This window comes from Phocoena sinus, chromosome 17 (genome assembly GCF_008692025.1).
Source record: "Phocoena sinus isolate mPhoSin1 chromosome 17, mPhoSin1.pri, whole genome shotgun sequence".
NCBI classification, from domain to species: Eukaryota; Metazoa; Chordata; class Mammalia; order Artiodactyla; family Phocoenidae; genus Phocoena; species Phocoena sinus.
The window spans coordinates 9,326,424-9,351,842 of NC_045779.1; the positions used below are offsets into that span (position 1 = coordinate 9,326,424).

At 40.6% G+C, this 25,419-nt stretch overlaps 1 protein-coding gene across 1 annotated transcript in view; it reads left to right on the top strand.

Moving 5' to 3' along the window:
- The window catches only part of NKAIN3 (sodium/potassium transporting ATPase interacting 3), a 518,578-nt gene that overhangs the window by 482,757 nt on the left and 10,402 nt on the right, over positions 1-25,419 (top strand). The window contains 1 exon segment of the mRNA XM_032609360.1: positions 6,529-6,589. Within this exon segment, the coding sequence (XP_032465251.1) occupies positions 6,529-6,589 (61 nt within the window).

Below are 25,419 nucleotides of genomic sequence, written 5' to 3' on the forward strand. Positions count from 1 at the left end.
CACTTCCTCCACTTTACCCAGCCCAGTGCTCAGTAACACAGTGCTGGCTGTCCTTGACCTATCTGAGGCCTTGGATGCGGCCAGTAGCCCTGGCTTTCTTGTACCTCTGTACCCCTTGGGTCAGTCCTTTTCTGTCTCTTGCTGGTGAGTTAACTTCTCTCCAACCCCTAAATGTAGTATGTTCCAGGGCTTCATCCCTGGACCTCTTCTCTCCCTTCACTCACTTCCTTAGTGATCTAATCCAGTCACATGGCTTTAAATACTATCTATAGATACACTGATGACCTCCAAATTTATCGTCACTCTTTGCCTGAACCATTTCTCAGGGTTGTGTTTTCAGCTAGCATCCCTAAGGGATGAAGTAACTTCTCCCCCGTCCCACCCCTGACAAACAGTAGGCTTGCTCCCTCTTGCTAGAAAAGTAACTCAAAAAAAAAAAAAATCACTATAGAGATTCTTTAAATATTTCTGTGTGATGGGTTTTTAGAGGTAAAATTACTGGGTGAAAGCGTATAATGCTTTTTGCCAACTTTTTCTTCCAAACGGAGTATATGAGAGTATCTATCTGACCACCTTTGCTAATACACACCCACAAAAAAAAAAATGTTGCAAATTTGGTCATAACATAGTTTTCTTGTACTCTTAATGTGCCTTTAATTTATGACTGATGTATGACATCATTCCACAGTTTATTTTCTTTCTTTCTGTATAGCTTAGATATTTATGTTCTTTGCTCATTTTTCTATTGTTTGTCTTTTTTTTTTACTTAGACGAATGCTTTAAGATGGGTGGGATTGGGGGAGGGGGAGGCCTAAGAGGGAGGAGCTATATGTATACATATAGCTAATTCACTCCATTGTACAGCAGAAACTAACACAACATTGTAAAGCAATTATACTCCAATTTAAAAAAAGTAACTCAATATTCCTCTCCTGCAACACCACCCACTATACGCACAGGGGTCCATCATGGGCCAAGGGGCACGGGGGATACAGCAAAGAGGTGTGAAGCATGTGCTGGCTTCTGTGCCGTGAGCAACAAAGTCCTTGGTCTCTGGTCCAGCACCCGTGAAAGAGTAACAGGCTAACTTGCTAGCTTATAAAGTAGAGTAAAATCCCAACCCCTGCACATTCTTGACATTAGGTAGCTATGCTTCCTTTTATAAGGAACTTAACACCTTAACCCAAATAAATTACATGCAGAAGCTTTCTGGTCACAAGTGTCCAACTTAATGACTTCCATAGGGACGAAGTTCTACACAGAGCAAAGCGGGTCAGTCTCTGCCTGCCTGCCTCCAATAGGGCTGGCTTCGGCCAAGACTTTTTTTTTCTCCATCTTTCTCTCTCTTTTTTTTTTAACATCTTTATTGGAGTATAATTGCTTTACATTGGTGTGTTAGTTGCTGCTGTATAACAAAGTGAATCAGCTATATGTATACATATATCCCCATATGCCCTCCCTCTTTCATCTCCCTCCCACCCTCCCTATCCCACCCCTCTAGGCGGTCACAAAGCACTGAGCTGATCTCCCTGTGCTATGCAGCTGCTTCCCACTAGCTATCGATTTTACATTTCATAGTGTATATATGTCAATGCTACTCTCTCACTTCGTCCCAGCTTACCCTTCCCCCTCCCCGTGTCCTCAAGTCCATTCTCTCTGTCTGCATCTTATTCCTGTCCTTCCCCTAGGTTCATCAGAAACAAATATGCTAGCACATATATATGGCCAAGATTTTTATAAAGTCATTTTGGACTTGAGGAAGAACTGACTAACAAAGAGCTGTTTAGAACCTGTGTTAAATAGAGAAACTTCTGTCATTCCTTATGGATTCTCTTAAGCTTTAGGGCTTAAATGTTGGTGTGAATGCTGGGAAATTTGGGAAAGTATTGGGGAGTTATTATTGTTCAAGAATCCTTTTGGCTTCCCTCAGACCCCTCAGTTCTCTCACCCTAACGCTAGGTCTGAAAAAGCTCTTCTCTCTAAGTTCCCTAAATGCGCTTTTCTCACCCATCCACTTCACCTAAAACTGGTCAGGCTTGTAGAGATGACTCATTTCTTTGACTCATTGTTACCAAGACCCACAATTAGCAGGACACACAGACAATGGATTGCTGCCATCCTAGTATCTGCATGTGTGAAACCTAATCCTGGCAATCCTTATACAAGGCCCGCAGGCCCAAACAAATCAATCTCATATACAAATCTTACTTGCAAAAACTAGTCAATCCCTTCATCAAAATATAAAAACAATGGAGTCCGCCTGCCGATGCAGGGGACGCGGGTTCGTGCCCCAGTGCCGGAAGATCCCACATGCCGCAGAGCGGCTGGGCCCGTGAGCCATGGCCGCTTAGCCTGCACGTCCGGAGCCTGTGCTCCGCAACGGGAGAGGCCACAACAGTGAGAGGCCTGCGTACCGCAAAAAAAAAAAAAAAAAAAGAAAAATGGTGTTGGAATCTAGTCTTATGCCATTTACATCCGTTTAATATATTGAAAAAGGTGGAATTTATGCAATCAGAATTTACAATATGGAGGAGAAAATCATTCAAATGTTACAACTATAGAGATGGATGTTTTTAATGGAAAAGGGGTGTCTTTAATAAAAACGAATGACTCAAAACTTTATTTAAAGCAGAAATAATCAGGATTATTATCCTGATATTATTTATTTTATGTGTCTTCACTATTGGCAAGAATGCATTTTATTCCATTTGTTGGAGATAAGCAGAAAGCCACAGGGACTATTTCAACTCATGTTCTGGGAAACCAAGAACTATGCAACAGTCAGCTTCTACAGATAAGTGATTAACATGATGTCTAGACATGTTCTCATGAGAATAACATTATTAATTAAACAGTCATTTGGTTAATCATGATAGCAAAAGTAATTTTGGGAATAAATATTTTATTAATATGCCAGTCAATAAAGCAAAAGTAAAAGGATATATTTTAATTAATTGATTTGTTATAATATTGAGATTATGTCTGACAAATTCTGTTTGAAGGCCTGGACGATGATCTAATATTTCTAATACGGCATGTCTTTATCTTATTGTTTCCGGTTAATGGTATTGCATATTTCAATTACTTAGCCAAAATTCCTTTCTTTACGTCTCTCAAGATATTATTAAGATCCATTAGTAAACAATTGGATATGACAGATTTTCTGTTGCTATGCATTGCTCTGTTCTTTAAAAACTGGGTGTTCTCACATTTCATTAATAAAAAATAATTCACTGAATAGGGAAGGATAGTGTGGTATCACTATAACTAAGAGCCTGATCTTACTTTCTATTTGTCAGAAGACTCATTTGGGGGGCTTCCCTGTTGGCGCAGTGGCTGAGAATCTGCCTGCCAATGCAGGGGACGCGGGTTCGAGCCCTGGTTTGGGAGGATCCCACCTGCCGCAGAGCAATAGGCCCATGAGCCACAACTACTGAGCCTGCACTCTGTAGCCCACGAGCCACAGCTACTGAGGCCCGTGTGCCTAGAGCCTGTGCTCTGCAACAAGAGAAGCCACCGCAATGAGAAGCCCACAAACCGCAACAAAGGGTGGCCCCGGCTCACCACAACTAGAGAAAAGCCCACGCACCACAATGGAAGACGCAATGCAGCCATAAATAAATAAATTTATTAAAAAAAAAAAGACTCATTTGGAAAAAGAGAAATAAATCTATCGATGAATTATCTTCAGTATATAGACAATCTTTTCAGAAACACAGTTAACCCAATAATTTAAAAATAATCGGTGGTCCTAAAACACAGGGAAGAAATACAAAATAAATAAAACTTAAGTAAAAACTTTTTTTTTTTTGCGGTACGCGGGCCTCTCACTGTTGTGGCCTCTCCCGTTGCGGAGCACAGGCTCCAGACGCGCAGGCTCAGCGGCCATGGCTCACGGACCCAGCCGCTCCGCGGCATGTGGGATCTTCCCGGACCGGGGCACGAACCCGCGTCCCCTGCATCGGCAGGCGGACCCTCAACCACTACGCCACCAGGGAAGCCGTAAAAGCATTTTTTTGAAAAATTATTCAGTTGAGTTTGCTCCTCTTGCCTTTATAAAAGTACATCTATAATCGTCTCTTACGCAGTCCTTCTCACTTGCTCAATGTCTCATCCTGACGCCAAACCTCTCCCTGAATTTCAGCTGCACTCACTCAAATGACGGAATCAGAACTAAATAACTTGCATTTGTTCTTCAGTGTTAGCCATCTGGTCAACCCCTTTTTGTTTAGCCTGGAAGGAAACTTGTATTAGAATCATTAAAAAGTTTCCTGCAAAAAAATAAATTTTTATTTTGTATTAAAAAGAGTCCCTAGAGGTTGCTTCGATTTGTTCCTTTAAATGTATAAATATGTAACAAAGCAATTTATGGAACAGTCATTAGCAGTTACTGTTTCCCAGGTCTCTTGTAACAGCTGGAAGGCAAACCAGAGAAGGGTGGGGCAGACTTCATTTTCAAGTTAAAATCTATCAGGATGGGATTTTTTTTCAACCCCATCAAATTAACTCTACATATTGGTGTATGAAAAGAGTGTTTTAGCATTGAGTTCACCGAGTTTGCTCTCAAGGACCCTTCTCATCAATCCTCTGGCCTTTCTTCCAGTAAATGCCAATGAACCAACCAGTAAATGCCGATGGACCCAGCATATCAAATGGAATGAGCTAATGTTAGAAGACACCAACGTATGTTCCCTGTCAAAGAGGCTAATAATACGCTAATATACACTTTAGACATCATTGTCATCTCTAAAGGTATCAATGAAGACAAAATAATAATTTATTCTACTTCAAATCAGCATAAAGGTCTAAACAGATTTTTTTATAGAGATGTATAGTCTATTAGGAAAGTAGAAAAATAGTATTCATCGTAGTATTGAGCTATCATGAAGGCCTTGGCTTTATACTAGAAAAGTTCTACAGCACTCAATCAAAACAGTTTGCTTATCTTTCACCTACTTAGATGGAAAAATAATGATTTGTGAGATCTAACTTAGCTGAGTTTGCTGTAGGGGAAAAATTATTGAACTACGTAAGCTATCAAGCATCTGTGGCCTAACTATTCAATAAGCAACGTCCAAGATAAACAATGCAGTATCTAAATGTTGGTCTGTAACCAAAGTAACAAAACTAGTTCAGACATTTTTCTACTGTAACATGATTCATCCATTCTTCTACTGCCCTTCTCCTTGCAGAGTGAGTAGAAGAGACCCAAAGTATCCGCCATCCTAGTCACACTGCATACAAAGAGACTCTTGATTTGTTTGGCCGTCACTTGGTCTAGCTCTTTAGGGTTCAAAAGATATCTGATCTGCCTGTTTCTGTCACTAGGACTCATGTCAGCTGAACTCATTGCACTGCTCTTTAAGCAAAAGGGTCATCTTCAAAGTCAATTCTCCACAGTAGGTCATATTCATCTAATGAGGTACATAAAGGAATCCAAAGTAGAACACATGTATTAAAAGGAATGAACAAGATAATCCATGGAAGCATAAGGAGAAAATATTACTCCTATTTCTTTCTATCTGTCTATATATTTTCTAAAAACCTAAGAAAAACCAGCCTTTAACAATATCTAACATGTGGCTTGACTCTGGTAGCCTCACCAGGACTGCACGTTAGGACTTCATGTGTTACTAAAGTACTAGCAATATCCCATGAGGCAACAGGAGCCTCCCTGTACGATGTGACCGCAGAAGAACTCAAAGGAATATTGTTCTCTTGGGTAGGGTCCTGCTCCAGAACTGCACAGCCAGCTCTCTTCAGAAGGCCTTACCCTGGACTATGGGCGCACATACACATCCCTGCCCTTGAAACCAAGTAGGACCCTGTGAGGCCCCGTAGGGTACAAAAGCCTTTTTGTATCCCTGTTTCTTAGTAGGAAAAAGGTTTCAGTCTCTTAAACATTCCCTGAGTGCCAAAGGACAGGTTCAAATAGTTACTAATTAGGGAAGGGAGGGGATGCAGAAACAAAGGGGGAACAGTCAAGTAAGAAGAACAATATATGTGGTGTTCGTGGCTGGCAGTGGCTAATTAACAAAACAATTTCGTATTCAAATAGAATTTACATGCTCAGAGCATTTTCCACAATTAAGTAAATGATTGGTATTTAATTTACAATGAACATATTTTGATTCCCTTTGTGGTAATTAAACATTAAAATAGTTGTAGTAATAATGAGAGTTGCTACAAATTGCTCTACAAATAGTCAAAACTTAGATGTTCTGAATAATCTGTGGTGATTTTGCAATATAAGAACTGTAAATCCCAAATCAAAATCTAAGTGAAATGTCTGCAGTTTCTTTCCCAGTTCTGTGTACTACTTTAGAAAGCCATTAAACCTAAGTAGAAGTGAAAAGGTTCTTTAAAATCACGGCTGTTATTTTAAAACATTTAAATAGCATTTAAGATTTTTTTCTATTACAAATTCATAGACGATAATACTGTGTATTCTTTATCTATTGGTTACATAGGCTTTTTAATTATGGACATCTGTCCTAGATTTTTAAGATATTTTTTTCTCCTTTGCAGTTGGTTGGTTTTGTGTATGCCTGTTATGTGATCAGTATTTTCATGGAAGAAGAGGACACCTGTAAGTATTATTCTACCTACCTGTGGGTTTATTTTATCTGAGATATAGCTTCCAAAACTAATCATTACAGGACCGTGAAATCTTTTATATTGGGAATTTTAAATGATTAAAATCAGCATAGTAAAGTTACAATCAAACATTTACCAACTATACTGCACACACACAAGATGGCACTAAGTATTGAAACTCTCAATCCAAGTCATGTGGGAGGATGCTCAGAGACAGGGACACCTACAGATAGATGGCTGTTGTTTCATTTTAGTAACTTTTCATCAGAGACCTAAACGTTTCTCTGAGTAGAAAATTGGGGTTGTTTTATCCATCACTAATTGTAAGTATGCTGGCTACAGAATTTTGAAATCTGACTAATAGCAATAACATCAATACAATAACACAGTCTACCAAGAACTACACATACATAAACTACATAAAATACTCTGAGAAAACTAAAAATGACAGCCTTCAATGCAAGATGTAAAAAAAAAAGAGACAGAGATGCTGAAAAGGAATTAATGGAATGATAAAAAGCTAAGTGGTCACATTTTAGCAGAACACTAAAAAAAAAAAAAAAAGAAAAGACATATTACCCAAAGTTATGTGGGTAGAGATTTAGCAACATAGGTTAACGAGTGGCATTTATGGAGTGTCTGCTAATGTCTAAGGCACTTCTTGGCACCACTCCATTATGGGTTCATGTAATACCAAAGACAAATTTAATTAAAAAAAAATTATTAGATAAACAAATCATACCCAACCATCCCAGGGATTTGGTTATACCGCTGCAGATACTCTCTGGGTTGCAAAGTTGACTCTTAAAAAAAATGAGGATAAGTGTCTAGCTAGCCATTACAGCTTCTTTCTAGAACACAACTCCAAAAGGGTCTGGTGAGTGCTTGCCACCAAACAGGTACAGTGCATGGCGTATGAACTGGAATCCAGTTAACAATGAGGATTTATTTAACCAACTGGAAGAAATATTAGACCTTGAGATTAAACTCATCAGGCAGTGAAAACACGCAAACGTACCACATCATCTCTTTTGTGCTTGCTTGGGGCTTTGTTTTGTTTTGTTTTGTTTTTTAATGCTAGATAAGGTGGAAAGTTTCTGACATTTCAAAAGTGCTGTTGTAATGACAATACTTTTGACTATGAGGTTAACTTCAAAAAGTACATTTTCAGGTGTTCCATTAGTAGTTCCACAAGTTGACAAAGTTAATGTACAGAAAATCAGCAACACGCTTCCAACTCACAGCTAAGACAGCCTGACAGCCAAAAAACAACCGGTTGAGCAGGGACAATTTCAACTGGAATTGAAAGCTAAAAAAATTATTAGAATTGGTGCTGAATAAATACTTCCCCCAAAATGATACACTGATTGATAAATCCCAGCTGAATACCTTATAAAGTACTTCTGAGTAGGTACCAAAATGATCCTGTTCCTTCTCCTCACCGAACTGACTAGAGGTTCTCAAGTGATGCTAATGCTTCATCCCCATCTTACTGGGTGAGGACAGGTAGATTAATCAATAATCTTCTTTTATCTAGTAGAATAAATACATAAAGGGCTTTTCCTTGAAGCTTGTGATTTTAAGCAAAACTTGGAAATGCAAACTGTCATGCAAAATAAAAGGCTCATCTAAATTGGGTAAAAGATTTTTGACCTTCTAGCAGCCTTTTTAGAGAAATAATTTCAGTGTATATGGATCAGATTGCTCCTGGCAGATATCGTAGGTTTATTGATTGTAGAGTCTTTAACTAGCTTACGTTTCTCTATAGAAACCTCTGAATCAGCTATTTTAATGCCCATCAAACCAGCATTGAAGCACCTGCTAGCAGCCTATTCTGTTAATGGTTTAATTGTACTGTTTGTTATTAGGGCCCTACATTAAGTTACCAAGAGACATCTGTATAAAGTAGTTATGTTACCATCAATTCAAATAATACTTAGAGCCAAAAGGGTCTTGGGTGCTCAAAACAAAGTAAACAGGCCGTAGACCAACCTGACGTGATAATCGGCGGGGAGCAAGTTGACAGTAGAAAGCAATCACAAACCTTTTAGTCTGAGAGTTCTCAAGTGAGGGTAATTTCATATTTTCTATTGAAAGCAGTAGGAATCAAAGTGCAATTTTAATTAAATTGTCCTAGAGTCTTCAGAAGGCAGATGTGAGCAAAAAGAAATGTCTGCAACCAATTGCAATGATCTCATAGTCTAGTACAATTTGTGCCAACACTTAGGTTTCGGGTGCAACAATGAACTGCCCTTACCAACCCCCAGTCGAGAAGACGTGTCGTTTGAATTGTGTTTCTAGAATTTAAACATAAAATAAGAAAATAATACTGGTAGCCTTCCAATTTATCTAAGTATGCTTCTGGAAAGCTTCTTCTGAAAGGTAACTGCAAGTAGATAATGTAATGTCACCGTATTTTGGCAGACAATATATCATTTATCATTTCGATTTCTATTCTAACTAATGAAAATCTCTGCCTTATTCAAAATGCAAAGTTAAGCCTTTCTTGGACTGAAAGCTATCAGCCAGCCTTAAAAATTAATAACTACCCGCTTCTCTCCTCTGCACTGCTTAAGTGGTTCTATGGGCGTAACATTTCAGCTGATGGACATTTCTGAAGGGTAATAAATGCTTGAGGAAACATTTATTTCCAGCCACCCATCTTCTTAGTTACCTTTCAGCCTCTTTAGCCATTTCCTATAAAGACTGTGATTTCAGGTCAAAGACAATGAAATAAAAAGCTCACAAAAGCAAGAGTACTGCTAGGTAGGGTCAATACTTTTCATCATTCATTCTAATGAAAAAGCCTATTTATATATGTTTCATTTATTTCCTTTTTAAAAATCTATCAATCTCTGTGAACACTTTTGTGAGCCCAGGATATTTGGAACATGTAATCGTAAAAACATGTCAACATAGAGATCGGACTTGAGGACACGGGGAGGGGGAAGGGTACGCTGGGACAAAATGAGAGGGTGGCATGGACATATATACACTACCAAACGTAAAATAGATAGCTAGTGGGAAGCAGCCGCATAGCACAGGGAGACCAGCTCGGAGCTTTGTGACCACCTAGAGGGTTGGGATAGGGAAGGTGGGAGGGAGACACAAGAGGGAGGAGATATGGGGATATGTGTATACGTATAGCTGATTCGCTTTGTTATACACCAGAAACTAACACACCATTGTAAAGCAATCATACTCCAATAAAGATGCTAAAAAAAATAAAATAAAACATAACCATAAAAAAAAGTCAACATCTTGTGTGTGAACCGTCTACTGCTGAAATGAACTTGTGGGCTTGTTAGTACCTTGTCAGATTTACTAAAAAGAACGTTTTTAATTCAAGGAAGTGTGGAGGGGAGGCAAAAAGTACTGAAAAATAGTATTAACGTGTATAAATATTGCCAGGCTTTTTCAGAGAAGCTGTTGCTAGCACTACTTCTTCTGATATTAGGTTGCAAACTGTAAATGGGATGTCTGTCGCGCTCACAAAGGCCAGCCTGGGCTGTGTATGTTGATTGGCAGGAGAAATGTACATCGAAAATCCTAAGCATTAGTTTTTGAAAAGAAAATGAACTCCCCAGATGTGGGTTCAGCATTTTACATGGAAAATCTCAAAATAGCTCTTTATACAACCATTTGACCCCTTGAGGCCCAGGCTCAAGACAGAAGAAAGAGCCCAGAGTCAGCAACAGAGACATCAATGGTTTAATGAATGGGGGATCTTACACATCTGAAGCAGAAAGGGACCTGGAGCGACACCCCACTATCAGGTTGACTCATTGGTTACCAGGGAAAACAGCAGAAAAACACGCCCCTCACCACCCCTTTGACAAACTAACATAGTGGAGACATTCTGATATAAAGATTAGAACAATTACTAACAGGGGTCGGGGGCAAGTACACAGGCATTTACTGATTAGGCTCTATGATTAAGAGGGAAGGGTAGGGTGTAGGTGAAGCAGGGACTGGTCCAGCAGGGGATGTACAGAGAGCAAGAAAACAGCCATCTTGAGTGGCCTGACCATACAAGGGTGGAGGGACAGGAGAAATTTGTGAGAGTCAAGGATGGAGAAATACATGAGACCCAAGTAAGGATGATCCCGTGGTCACAGTCAGTATTTCAGAGGAGTCATAGGACTGGTCCAATAAGCCATGAAGAATCTACTGGTTCTCAGAGAGTATAAATTTCTTTTGGCAACAATCTGGGGAGTTGCAGCTATCCTCACCACAGCTTAGATTTAGAGCCTGAAGCATGTCCCCATAACTCTGCCAAATAGCTACAAACTTACTACCTAACCTTTCTACTAGAATAAAAAATCTCTGCAGTCAGAATCTTTATGTTCCCAGATAGAACTCTAGAGCCTAGAAAATGCCTTGCACATAGCAGCTAATATAAAAAGTGATTGTTGAGGGAACTCCCTGGCTGTCCAGTGGTTAGGACTCAGTGCCTTCACTGCCAGGGGCCCAGGTTTGATCCCCGGTTGGGGAAGTAAGATCCTGCAAGCTGCGCCTCGTGGCCAAAAATAAAATAATAAAAATATTTTTTAAATGACTGCTGAGTTTATTTTATTACGTAAATTCTCTTGGCCCAGCAACTCATTTTTCAAAATGGATTTCAAAACTACAAGCTTCTCAAATTTGATGAAGTGTTAGGATTATGTTCAGAATTTAGTGAGATGCTTGGTACATTTACAATTTTTTTCTTCCAGTTTTATTGAGATATAATTGACATACAGTACTGTATAAGTTTAAGGTGTACAGCATAATGATTTGACTTACGTACATCATGAAATGATTACCAGAATAAGTTTAGTGAACATCCATCATCGCATGTAGAAACAAAATAAAAGAAAAAGATAGTTTTCCTTGTGATGAGAACTCTTAGAATTTATTCTCTTAACTTTCATATAAAACATACAGCAGTGTTAATTATATTAATCATGTTGTTATTACACCCTTAGTATTTATTATATTTATCTTATAACTAGAAGTTTGTACCTTTTGACCACCTTCATCCAACTTACAAATATTTATGTTTAACAAATGGAGGTCCTGCATCTCTTTAGCATAATCAGATGGATTTTTAGTAATTTTGAAGGTCAAGATATAGGGAGACGGGGACTTCCCTGGCAGTCCAGTGGTTAGGACTTCGCCTTCCAATGCAGGGGGTGTGGGTTAGATTCCTGATCGGGGAGCTAGGATCCCACATGCCTCGGGGCCAAAAAGCCAAGATGTAAAACAGATGCAATATTGTAACAAGTTCAAAAAAGACTTTAAAAATGGTCCCCATCCAAAAATCTTTAAAAAGACAAAAAGATATAGGGAGATGGAGTAAACCTCCACTATACCACATTAGAACAAGAGCTTGAGTTTATGGACTTCTGGACAAGACATCAGGGAGGCCACAGAGACTTGGAAGATAGAGGCGCCATAGAGTGAACGCAAATGCAAAATACGGCCTTGGGGACAGACGTACGGTCAAAAAGTTGGGTCCAACAGGGTGGAGACCTAAGCCAGCCCCACACATGGGAAGCTCAGGCCGCACAGAATAGGGTTCTAACTACAGTGCCCTGCTTCAGAGAGGATTCCAGTCCTTGGGCAGGTTAACAAGACAGTCTCCGTAATGAATGTGTTAATAACTCCATGGTGAGCATCCTTTCACGATGTATACATATATCAAATCATCATGTTGTAAACTTTAAGTATATTACAGTTTTGTCAATTATACCTCAACAAAGCTGAAAAGAAGACAGTATCTCTCAAGAAGAATGTCATAAACACCAAAGTACCCAAACCAGTGACTCAAGAGGGGAACTTTCCATGGAGACTAGAGAAGCCATTTTACTAGAACAAGCTCCAAAGTCAGCACTAACCTCATGGTGAAGTGGAACCCAGACGGTCGTGTCTCTCCAACCCAGAACCCCTATATTTCAACCTAACTAGGGACTATCTACAGCCGTTATTTTCTTCCCCCCTCACTTCCTCATCTCCAGCTACATCCGTTTTCCTACATTCACCAAGCGCTTTCCTCCCTCTGTTGACTCACTAACTTAGATACATCCTTCCGATCTCAGCTTAACTGTCTCTCCCCAATTTAGCCACTTCCCTCTCACCCTCCCCAGGCTAGTTGAGGGCACCCAGGATATACTCTTACATGGTTTCACTGCACACTGCATTTTCCTTGGAAACATTTAACACAACTGTAATTTTTAAAAGTCATGCTATCCCCAGGGCCTCGCCCGTTTCCTGACATAATGGGCACTCTGTACAATAGATAATGAGTGAGTATTGAGTGAAGAACTGTGCAAGCAGATGGACTCGGAAGGTTGGTTAGGAGTTCCATTGGCAGAGAGGGGGGAGAATTCTTCCGTTTCTATTCTCTGTCTCCATTTCTATGAATGACCATTCTTCACACAAGCTAGAACCTTGGGCACATTCCTTGACTCCTCCTCACCTCCCACATCTGTTCAGTCACCAGATGAGACACGGTCACCTCCCTTCAAGTACGTGTTCTTCAGCATTCTTCCCCAGGACGCCCTCTTCCCCGTGCCTCAGTAGACCCTCTGAACCTGTGCTCAATTTATTTTTTAATTAACTGTGTTCCCCACTTGTAGAGCACGGGGATCGTACCCTGCCCACCCTGGGATCCAAGGACCTGGTTCAGTATCTGGAACATCATAAGAAATCAGTAAATATTTGTCATACAAATATGATGTGAAATTCTGTGCAAATATGTACAAAACACATAGCAAGGAAAATGCCCTCATGTCATTACATTCTCTCTCATATCTCTGTCCTCACACCTTATGAAAATTAAAATTTCCCATTCCTTGCACTATAGAAAAAAAATCTGACTAATTTGCAATAAGGTATAAGTGGTTTGTACACTTATATTTCCTGGAAGTTTTCACTGGCTACTAATCGTGGCCTGTTTTGACAGAAAGTTGACACCAACAAGCAGAGAACACCGACACCCCAGAGGGGGTTTAATTTTCCGTGTTCCCACTTGAAACTGTACGTTAGAAATTATTTAAATGAAGGTGGTCGTCACTCTGCCAATATCTGGCTCTGCACCCATTAACAAATGGAATCACCCCTTGGGGGATCCCCAAGGCACTCAGCTCTGACACCACACCCCTGTAGATGATGCCCGGAGCCGGGGAGGGGGGCGGTTATCTCAAGGTACCATCAAGTACATCACATTCTCTTCATTCATTTACAAACGGTAAATATCAGGCAGCTATTCAGAACATCTTGATCTGTCTGATCCAGATTAGCAGCCCAGGGAGTGTGAAGCATCAGCCTCACCCCTTAAAGCAAACGCTCTACACAGATGCCTGTTAGCTTGAAGGAGACATAATCCCACCTCCCTCCATCCCTGGTCAGACAGGTCGGAGCTCTCAGGTTCCCTTGGTTACCAACAGCCCCAAGCTGTGTGGCATGGCCTTTCCTCAAGAAGGAAGACTGAAGGATCTATCCTCCAGATGGTACAGAATGGAAGATGAGGGATTTGGGAACCAGTTGTGATTACGAGGCAGTAACAACAACAAAAAATATCACATCCTCACGGCACCCTAAATGCAGCGACAAAAAACAAAATGGGCTGTGAGGATTTTATGTGGATCCTGGGCAATGGTTTTATTGTGGGTTATTAGTGGGAAAATTTAGGAGCCCAAAAGAGATAGCAGCTACCAGCGTTCCGACAGGGTCCTTGTGTTTCCACTTTAATTCTACATTCAATATCCCTATCCCAGCGCCCTCCACACACACCCTTCTCTATCCTCACGCTCAGCTGTTCTGCCCGCCCCACCGCGGGTAGGCTGAGCCCTCACCTCTCCAGCCGGCTCTGAGCTGCAGAGAAGAACGTGCTGCACCAACTGGCCTTGATGCAGCCCCATGAGGTCACACGTGCGCATGTGCGCCGGCCACCTCTCCTTCCTCCTCTCACCCATTCTGAGTCTGCGCCTTCTCCAGGTCCCTGAAAACCGCGGTATTAGTGCCCCCTACCCTGAGACTTTGGAGTCCTTACTCTCACTTTAGGAATGAGGACGTGAAGCCCAGAGAGGTGACGTGATCCTTGCACCCTTGTCTTCTGTTCTGCCCGCTCAGCGCTGAGACTCTCCCGCTAAGACTCTACGGCAAAGAAAAGGAAAGCCAGTAGGCATGGGTGCCCACAAGCTCCTAGGGTCTCTCTCCCATCGGAACTGTCCGCACTTATCCATGATGTTCTCCTTCCCGACATAGGAGAGGAGGCCTTCACTCTGTCCCCGGGCTTCTGTGGCTTTTCTGTCCATCCTTCCCACGTATTCAGGTGCCTCCTTCATTAATGACTCTCTTTCCGCCTCCCTAACTTTATATCTCTTTTCCGCTTCTCTCTCCCAGTTTCTTCCTCTCATTGGACCTTTTTCCTCAGTTTATGAATAAAGCCACATAAGTTTAAAAACAAAACAAAAGAAATTACCCTGGCTCCCCACCTGGTATACACTGAGCTTCCCTGTCTCTCATACTTCTTCCCTCCACATCTAGACTTTTCTACAAAATAGTCCAGACTTACAGTGTAACTTTCTCACCTCCTATCCACTGTCAGGCCACGGCTGTTGGGCTTTCTGTCCTATATTATCACTGAAAACGCTCTCTCGAAGGCCAACAATGACCTAATGTCAAGTACACTTAGATCTTACCGGGATTCCTTGTAATGGGTGACTTAGGTCACTGCTGACTGCGCCCTTCTGGCTTCCAAGCAACCCCATCTCTTGAGTTTTCCCAGGCAGTCCCATCTCTTGAACAGCACTTATTTTTTAAAAATATATATTTATTTATTTGGTTGCACGAGGTCTTAGTTGCAGCACGTGGGCTCCTTAGTTGTGGCATGCCAACTCTTAGCTGTGGCATGCCTGTGGGATCTAGTTCCCTGACCAGGGATCAAATCTGGGCCCCCTGTATTGGGAACGCGGGGCTTAACCACTACAAGACCAGGGAAGTCCCAAACAGCACTTATTTTACCAATTAAATTTTTTTTCATGCAAATTAAGCAGATTTCTAATGCAAACATAGGTAACACATTTTGAAGTACTGGCCCTGGCTGCTTTTGGAGTGATGTTTTATCATTAAGTCCTTAAAATGTTAACTTGCCATCCCCAGTATATAGCTTATACCCTCACCGTTACACTAAAGCATTTTAAGTAAGATCAGACAATGACACAGAGGCATTTTAAAGTAAGAACAAACAATGAAACAGATGTTCATCCCTCTTAGATAGCAAAATGGCACACAATATTCTCAAGAGCTATACTCTTAGACCAAATATTTAATGGAAGTCAGATTTTATAATTCCTTTGAAGAAATGTCATGCAAGTAACCAACACTAAGAGGCATATATAGAACACTCATCTTCGTGTGCTGTATTTTTTTTTTTTGTATTTTTTTTAAAGATCTATTTATTTATTGTTTTTTTAATTCATCTTTGGCTGTGTCAGGTCTTGGTTGCGGCACGTAGGATCTTCGTTGAGGCATGCAGCCTCTTCATTTTGGTGCACGGGCTTCTCTCTAGTTGTGGCGTGCAGGTCTTCTCTTCTCTAGTTGTGGCGCTAGGGCTCCAGGGCACGTGGACTCCGGCACATGGGTTCTAGTTGAGGCGCGCGAACTCAGTAGTTGTGGTGCACGGGCTTAGTTGCCCCGCGGCATGTGGGATCTTAGTTCCCTGACCAGGGATCGAACCTGCATTCCCTTGCATTGGAAGGCGGATTCTTTACCACTGGACCACCAGGGAAGTCCCTTCGTGTGCTTTATACTAAACATTTTATTGACTAAAAAAGAATAATTTAGGGCTTCCCTGGTGGCGCAGTGGTTGGGAGTCCGCCTGCCAATGCAGGGGACGCGGGTTCGTGCCCCGGTCCAGGAGGATCCCACATGCCGCGGGGCGGCTGGGCCTGTGAGCCGTGGCCGCTGAGCCTGCGTGTCCGGAGCCTGTGCTCTGCAATGGGAGAGGCCACGGCGGTGAGAGGCCCGCATACCGCAAAAAATAAAGTACAATAAAAAAAAAAAAAGAATAATTTAGTGTTCTTTCTGGGAGCAATATTTGAAACTGGTCTAAGTGAGGTATTTGGGAGTACCAATAACTTGGATGCCAACGTGAAGATAAAGTAGGGGAGAAGTAAAGGCATTTGTCTCTCCTTCTAAGTTGTACGAGGCACAAAGTAAATTAATTCTAAATTTTAAACCTAACTAGCCTTTCAGTTTTGTCCACATTTTTCCTCAGAGGAGGAAACAGGCGCTCGCTCTCTCACTCACTTTCTCTCTTTTTTCTCTCCTCTCTTTTGTTTATCCTTGCTCTCTCTCTTTGATTATAAGAACAAAAAGTCTAGAGTAGAGTTAATGGTGTACTCAGAGAACAGCTTTCTTTGCTATGTACAGTTCAGTCAACTGCAAAGCTTGAATGTACATGCTCGTGTCAGAGACTGGCAAGGTCTTTGCCATTTGTGTGTCCTTTTTCCGACACACAGCTGGGCTGCATCTCCCAGGCTCCCTGCAGTTAGGTGTCCGATGACACTGAACTCCAGATCATGGAATGTGAGAAGGGACATGCCCATTTCCAGGCCTAGCGCCCACGTCACTTCCACACGTGGTTCTCCACGCCCTTCCCATTTCTGCCTGTTCGATACAGACCAGCATAGGATCTTTGGAGGCCACATGTTTAAAATGATGGAGCCACAATGTTGAAATAAACATTGAAATTTATTTCTCCAACAAATAAGCATCTCAAGCAATTTGAATTTGCTGTATGTTAAGGGACCTTCAGCTGCAAAGCAGGACCTCGATTCCAAGGGGATTCTCACTTTCCACGAATGGATTTTCAGAGCTTTTGAAATAGTTGGTGGAATAAGAGGAGATCTCATTCCATACCCTTCAACTGTGATTAATTCAGCCGCCCACAGCATCAGGACTCAGATGACGTTAGATTTGAGTAGACACAAGACTTTACTCCGATTAAGAGTCTCTTTCTGGTTGGTTTTATACTCACTAATGCTTTAAAACATTTTAATGTCTTCCCACATGACTCAGATGCTTTGTTGACATTACACTGACTTCTTTCAACCATAGCTCCTGATGGAATTCTGTGTTCTTTCTATATTCTAGGTAGCTTGCCAATTCTTGTAGACATTTAAATGCTTGATTGGATTCAGCATCTCTCCCACATCTCTTCTTGTCTGAGGTCATTAACCCGTCCAGATCCAAAAGTATAGTCCAGTTCCAGCATATTATTGATTAATTTTAGGGCTTTAAACAAGTTTAAATAGCTAATCCTGTATTGATTTGATTCATTCATTCAAGAAACAGTTATTGAAAGACTTCTGTGTACTAGACCCACAAGGATACAGAAATGAATAGGACGTGGTCCCTTTCCCAGGAGATCTTACATTCTAATAAGTGAGCAAGGCGTGTAAATAATTATGGAAGAGTAAAGTGCAGATAATGGTCTGTATAAAGTGAATCAGAAGCACAAAAAAAATAAGCAGAGGCTAACTGTGTGTCAGGGCACCAAGCATGGCTGCTCAGAGCATGAGAACATGGTCTGATATGAAGAATATTACATCACGAGGAAGGGAAGAAAGGAAATGCATTTTAAATACTGGCAAAAGTATGTCAGAGAAGCTTCGGAACACCGTGGGATACTCAAAGTGATGAGTAGTGAGGTATGTTCAGTTCACTAAGTGAACAGTGGCGTCAGTCTTTGAGGGACCTTGGATTCTGTCTTAACACCAGTGAGTCCCAACCTATTTTATATTTGGCACTTATAGAGAAAGTTAACATTTATAAGGCACTCTGTGATAAATAAATTACTTTTTCCGAGCAATAAATGACCACCCCAAAGGGCTAGCTACCCCAAGTCTTACTCAGCAACTGTGTACGTGCACACCCACACCCTACTCAGGTGTCTCCAGCCGGGATGCTCTGCTAGATGACATGCAGTCAGTGAATGGATTTAATCTTGGGAAGAATATGATCAGATTCAATTTTCTTTGAACAGTAATTCATAGAAAGAGAAAAGAATTTATAAAACCATCTCAGAAGAAATGGTATTTTGGGGATGGAGTCTGCCCTAGAAATGGGAAAACCAAAAGTAATAATAGAGGCTATTTTTAAAAAAGAAAAAAGAATATTCAAAGGGGAAATGTTCAAAATTGTAGAAGCAGACAGTAAAAATGAATTATAGAGAGACTTCAGAGTCAACAAGTATTTGTTACTTGATTTATTGAGCAAAGTAGAACATTAGCGAGATTTAAATGAGAATGATAAAAATATATTGGGGAAAAATTGGATAACTGAGAAAAAATGTATTACATAAGGGAAAAATTATATCTGTTTAGACAGATTCTTAGAACTGTTTTTAGCCCTTACCTTTTTAAGCAATATTTTTCCTCTCAGCCATTCTATTCTGCTTTATTGACCCCAAAGAGATTTTAGAAATTCATTATGCCATTATTTAAATATTATCTACTCTTAGAAAATTTTAAAGTGGGAAGAAACTGTCAGCACTGATTATGGGAACATCTGCTTCCAGAGATCTGGACCCACGAGAGAAACAAAAGCTGGAAATTCAGCCAAATAAAAATGAAAAGGGAGCTCCAAAAATAGAAAAGGGAGGTGTTTTCAGAATTCTTAAAAATCTCATTTTCTCTAGAATAAAATGTTCCTCTGAATGAGCCCAGCAGTAGTGACACAAAGCCACCAGTGATTCTGAGCAGACAGTAATTGAAAAATTACAAAAACTTTGAAAGAGACCTCAGGAAAGCCAAACTGTAGTTGATAAGAGTAAACAGCCATTCCACCAAATTAGTGATGAAGATTAACCAAAGGGTTAAGAGTATGTCTACAATAGGAAAATAGCACAATTTGTGTTGCTTTAAAAAAGCTGAGTAACTTTAAAGGAAATAGAAAATACACTGTTAAAGATGAAAACACAAATAAGAAAGAAAGAAAAAAAGAGAACCTAGCTCCTTTCTTCCTGAATATGAGAAAATCAAAACAAAAAAGTGGGGCTTCCCTGGTGGCACAGTGGTTGAGAGTCCGCCTGCCAATGCAGGGGATGCGGGTTCGTGCCCTGGTCCGGGAAGATCCCACATGCCGCGGAGCGGCTGGGCCAGTGAGCCATGGCCGCTGAGCCTGCGCGTCCGGAGCCTGTGCTCCGCAACGGGAGAGGCCACAGCAGTGAGAGGCCCGCGTACCGGAAAAAAAAAAAAAAAAAGTGTATGTGTGTATTGAGGAAGTAGGATGGTGGGAGCTGGTATGTCAGAGGCATCTTTATAAAGGTGATACAACTCTAGCAACTAAGAGTGAGGAAAGAAGCCACGGTGGTAGATGCTTTCTTATCAAAGGACCCTGTAAGGACACTGTAACCAGGTTCCCCCTTGCAAGAATCAAAGACAAAATACTAGAGACGGTCCATGGGATCCTTACAGAATAACTAGAATAAGTGCATCCCTGCATCTAAACGCTGAAAGCATTAGGAAAAAGTCACTCTGGGGCTTCCCTGGTGGCACAGTGGGTGAAAGTCCGCCTGCCGATGCAGGGGACGCGGGTTCGTGCCCCGGTCCGGGAGGATCCCACATGCCACAGGAGCGGCTGGGCCCGTGAGCCATGGCCGCTGAGCCTGCGCGTCCGGAGCCTGTGCTCCGCAACGGGAGAGGCCACAACAGCGAGAGGCCCGCATACCGCAAAAAAAAAAAAAAAAAGTCACTCTGTGTACTTTGCATAAAAAAAAAAGTCACTCTGTGTACTTGCATAAAAGAAAAAAGAGAGAGATCTTCCCTCAGTATTTGTGCTACTGTGGGGGGAAAGGACTAGAGAATAAAAACAATGCCAGTTAAAAGCTAAAAAAAAATGGTGATCAAGTGTGTCACGTGCGCAGACTTCCCTGGTGGTGCAGTGGTTAAGAATCCACCTGCCAGTGCAGGGGAAACGGGTTCAAGCCATCGTCCGGGAAGATCTGACATGCCGCGGTGGAACCAAGCCCCTGCGCCACAACTACTGAGCCTGTGCTCTAGAGCCCGTGCTCCGCAACAAGAGAAGCCACCACAATGAGAAGCCCGCGCACCGCAAGGAAGAGTAGCCCCCGCTCGCCGTAACTAGAGAAAGCCCGCGCGCGGCAACAAAGACCCAACGCAGCCAAAAAAAAAAACAAAAGGTGTGCACTCAGGCGGATCACGGGTGCACTGGGCGGGTCACATGGGCTGGACACGTGCTCAGGGAGTGCCCAGCACCAGCCCTGGACAGAGGGAGAGCCACAATCCCACATGACACTGAACTCTGAAAATTCTGCCTCCCTTGAGCTTTACTTTCTTCCTTGCCATGTCCTTATACGGGGAAGCTTAATTTTCCACAATAAGAAACACTCAGAGATGGTGAAGCCTCAGCCTTCAAAACGTGATGGACTAATCAATCCTCCCTCCTCCAGACTAGCTACTCTTTCCAAATATGAGAAAATCAGACTAGACGCAAGCTCAATACAAGTTCCCCAAAGACAGATGCTCTTCTGGGGAAGGGGGAATAGAATGCTGGAATTCTCACAAACCATTGTTATCCTAAGCTAAACAAAGGTTTTGAAATTTTGGAATTCAGTAGTTGATGGGAATGTGTCATCGGAATAAGATAAATGCGTGGATAAATCAATAGCAGCCTGCGGTCTGCTGCACGCAGTCCACGGCTTTTATCTCACCTAGGGCGTCCACAGCCTGGCAGGCGTTGTACAGACGAGTACACTGAGAGTTGAGTTTTCCCAGCTCGCAGCCTGCAAGAAGTGGAACTAATATTTGATCCAGATATTTCAGGGACCAAAATCCGTATGCTTTCAAACACCCAGCTGTGCCAACAAGGATAACAATGAAATTCTTCATAAATAGGTAAAGAAAGATACATTGGGCACTCACTAGATTAAAACTAAAGCATTCATGTTTAAATATTGATTAAGAATATAAATTACTTGCACGATGTAAGAAAAATAACGGGCTAGCCCAGTACAATTTAATTGGATGTGGAGAGGCATATGTAACACATCCCGCTATCTTGTTCCAAGTCAAATGTCTTGTCAGCAAGTACTCAATATGTGAAGATTGTCATGAGAATAACAGAATTTTAGGATGTGATTCAAATACTACACAACTGTGAAAACAATGCCTCCCCCCCCGCAAAAAAAACTGTTGACCTTTAATAGCTGTTCTGTGTGGGTATACGATGAAATTCTAATTAATAATCTGCCATGATTAAAGTCTGGTTCAATAAAATGTAACAGAATATGATTTGGCAAATGTTATGGGTATGATCTTTAAGAAGCAAAAATGTACCTTCCCTTATTTTCCCAAAATGATATTTAGCATTTCTTCTCATGGTGGTCACTTCCACAAAGATAATCCATTCCAAGTAACATCACTTCTTCCAAGTGGAAGTTGGCACAGGAAATACGTTTGAAAGGACGACAAACAATGCGGTTTCCTGGCTGCAGTCTCTCCCTGAGGGATCTTTTATAGTAACACCTCAGTTTCCGAGAACAGGTGAAGGGGGCAACGCTCGGCATAACTGGCTTTTCTGCATCAGTTGATGCCAGGTGTTAATTGTGCTAAGTTTTTTGTTCTACATTTTAAGACTTTAATAACCAGAGTATATTGAATTCAACTCAATTATCCTGCAGGTCACCCACCAAGCTGTGCCCGCCCCCTCCTTCTGTCTTCCCCGCCTCTTCCAAGGCACTCTTCTGGCAAAGACCCTTATGCGGTGTTTCTCACTGTAATGACTGCAGATCCCGTGGGTGCTTCCTTTCTAAACCTCCTTTTCTAATACTTCTGAAAACCCATCCGTGCCTCTTCGGCTACTTCCCAGGTTTCATTGAAATTCATCTCCTTATTTCTACTGGAGAAACTCCTTAAATTCAGCATCTTCTTCTCACATCTTTCTCATTACAGTGACTTTCAGAACGCACGGTTGCTTCACTTTCTTAATGTGATAGAACTACCTTTCTGCAAACGTAAAAGCTGAAGGTCTTTCCTACTGAGTTGTTTTCAAGTATTTTGTTAAGTCATCTTAAAAAAAAAAAAAAAACCTTCATTTTTTAAAGCATCATTTTAAAAAACACTTTCAGAGTCTATAACTTGCCCTCCATTTGCATTTCAATTTACCTCTTTACTTCAACTACCTTCCTGCTCTGGTGTGTGTATAAAAAACTATTTTTCTAATATGGAAACATCAGGCTTCTCTTGTCAAGAGGCCACATTGCTGTGTCCCATCCATAAAGGATTCTTGATGTTTTCACTTTCTTAATTACCTACTTTTCAATGATTCCTCCTTAATAGTTACTCTTTTGGTAGTCTTGTCTAGTTCCCAAAATTTATATATATATATATACACACACACACATTAGGGTAAATAAACTACAATACTTTTTCCACCTTTTGGATATTATGAATAATGCTGTTATAAACATTTGTGTACAAATTTTTGTGTGGACGTATGTTTCCATTTCTCTCGGGTATATAGCTAGGAGTGGAACTACTGGGCATATGGTAACTAGATTTACCCTTTTAAGAACTGCCTGTCTTCCAAAGTGGTTGCACCATTTTACCTTTCCACCAGCAGTGCATGGTGTCCAGTTTCTCCACATCCTTACCAACATATGTCATTATCTGATTTTTTTTTATTATAGCTATTTTAGTGGGTATAAAGTAGTACCTCACTGTGGTTTTGGTTTGCATTTCCCTGAGAATATTTTTGTAATGAGGTTGATGTTGAAAACGAACAAACAAAAACCACTTCAGGATGACAGAATACATTTTCTCTCTTTGCTTCTCTTCATCAGTCAGAGGTAGGGTTATTTCAGCCTTTAAAGAACTGCTTTATAAGTTAATCTAAGTTCCCTACAACGACTGTGACCACTTCATAAATGAGTCTTCTACATTTTAGCTGCCCTGCATTCAAGATCAGTTAAAGAATTTAAATAAAATTATTAAATCAAGTTATTAAATCAAACGAAGCACCCCCAAATCATCTTTTGAAGCTTTTAGTAAATGGCAATAAATGAAAGCTTATAAAAAAGGAAAACACTGAAATTTATGCTCACAAAAGCAAGCAAACTGGACAAATTAGCATTTAAATGTTATACCAGAATTTAGTTTTCAATTTTATAATTTACTTCTGAAATTTCTTAACCTGAGAAAAGACCTCTTTGGCAGAGCTCCTGTGTTTATTCAACAAATTTATATTCCGCACCAAAATGAAAAGAAGTTGATTTGTGAGAAGCTCTACAAAGAATCATAAATAGATACAATTTAAGTTTTGTGTCCTGTAACATTTTTGGCAAGGAAAGATGTACTGAGTGGATGTAAACTAACAGTGCTGGGGAGGTATTTGGGCTAAACTATATTGCATCTGTCCTCTCTTTAGCAAACTTGCTTGGCATTTAGCAGCACCTATACGGAAGATATTTCACAGTGAAAATAGTTACTGCTACATAGGAAATTATTAGGTCAACTAAAAAATTGGCAGATGGTTGTTTGCTTAGATAAAAATATTGTATCAGTATAAAATTTCCTGAAGTTGAAAACTCTACTGTGTAAATGTAAGAGAATATTATTATTTAGAGGAAATGCTCACTGAGATATTTGGGGGTGAAGGGCTTCATGCAAGTAACTTACTCTTGAATCATTCAGAAAAATGTTATGTATATATATTATTTGTGTGTGTATGTGTGAATACATGTCAATCTAGATGTATATGGAAGAGAAACAGCAAACAATAAAGCAAATAGAGTAAAAAAAAAAATACTGTGATTTACAGTCAATTAAGGTATCAACAATTTCAAATTTACTAATCATAAAAAGAAATTTTGAATAAGATTGTAAATAAATTTATGAAAATAATAAAACCATATTGAAAAAACTATATATTATGCATATATTTTTCCCCAAAATATCAGTGGTTTGGTATAGTAGAGACAAGAGATGGGCTAAGGAGCAGATTCATGGCAGTACATGAATATATACCAAAAATAATCATTCTGTTAATGTTCCATTTTAACGTTCAAATGAGAAATGTAAAGAAGTTTTCTTTTTATTTTGCTTTAATGAATACAGGTATTCATTTTTAATCTTTATTTTTATAAATTTATTTTGAATATAATTTTTCAATTGAATAATTTTATTCACAAATGTATATATTTATACTTTTGTTTAACACCCCCTTTAACTTCCAAAAGTGCCCTATAAATTATAGGATCACTCAACTTTTAGTCAATGATCTTAACTGATCAAGTGATCTTTCTTCTAAATTCCCGCCCATTGGTCAACAAGGTAAGGGAGTTGATATTTGATTAAATATCTAATCTAATAAAAACTTAACCCAGTCTAACTAAATGGCCCCTTTAGGCACTGCTCATTCTCTCTGGGAAAATCTTTTTAGTGTCTCACATTGACTCCCCTCTCACTGCTTCTCTCCTTGAGGTTGTATCCAGGTAACCGATGTGACTTGGTAGGGAAAGGATGGGCCTCAGCCTCCTCTGGTCTCCAGGGGTATTACCTGGAGATGGTCCCTTGTCACCTGGTTGTTGTGAGCCCCAGAGGACTCCAAAGCTCATGTCTACACAGTGATCTGGTGAAGCTTCACCTCACCTCCTTCAGTGGAGATGGAAGGATAGAGCTAGTCAGAGTAGGTCAAGACTTCACTAGAACTTCTAGGCGAATTCGTCTCTCTCTAAATCACAGTTCACTAGTATGCCTGTCTTGAGTGGAGGATATAATATAATATTCACAGCTGTGTACCTAAACACACAGA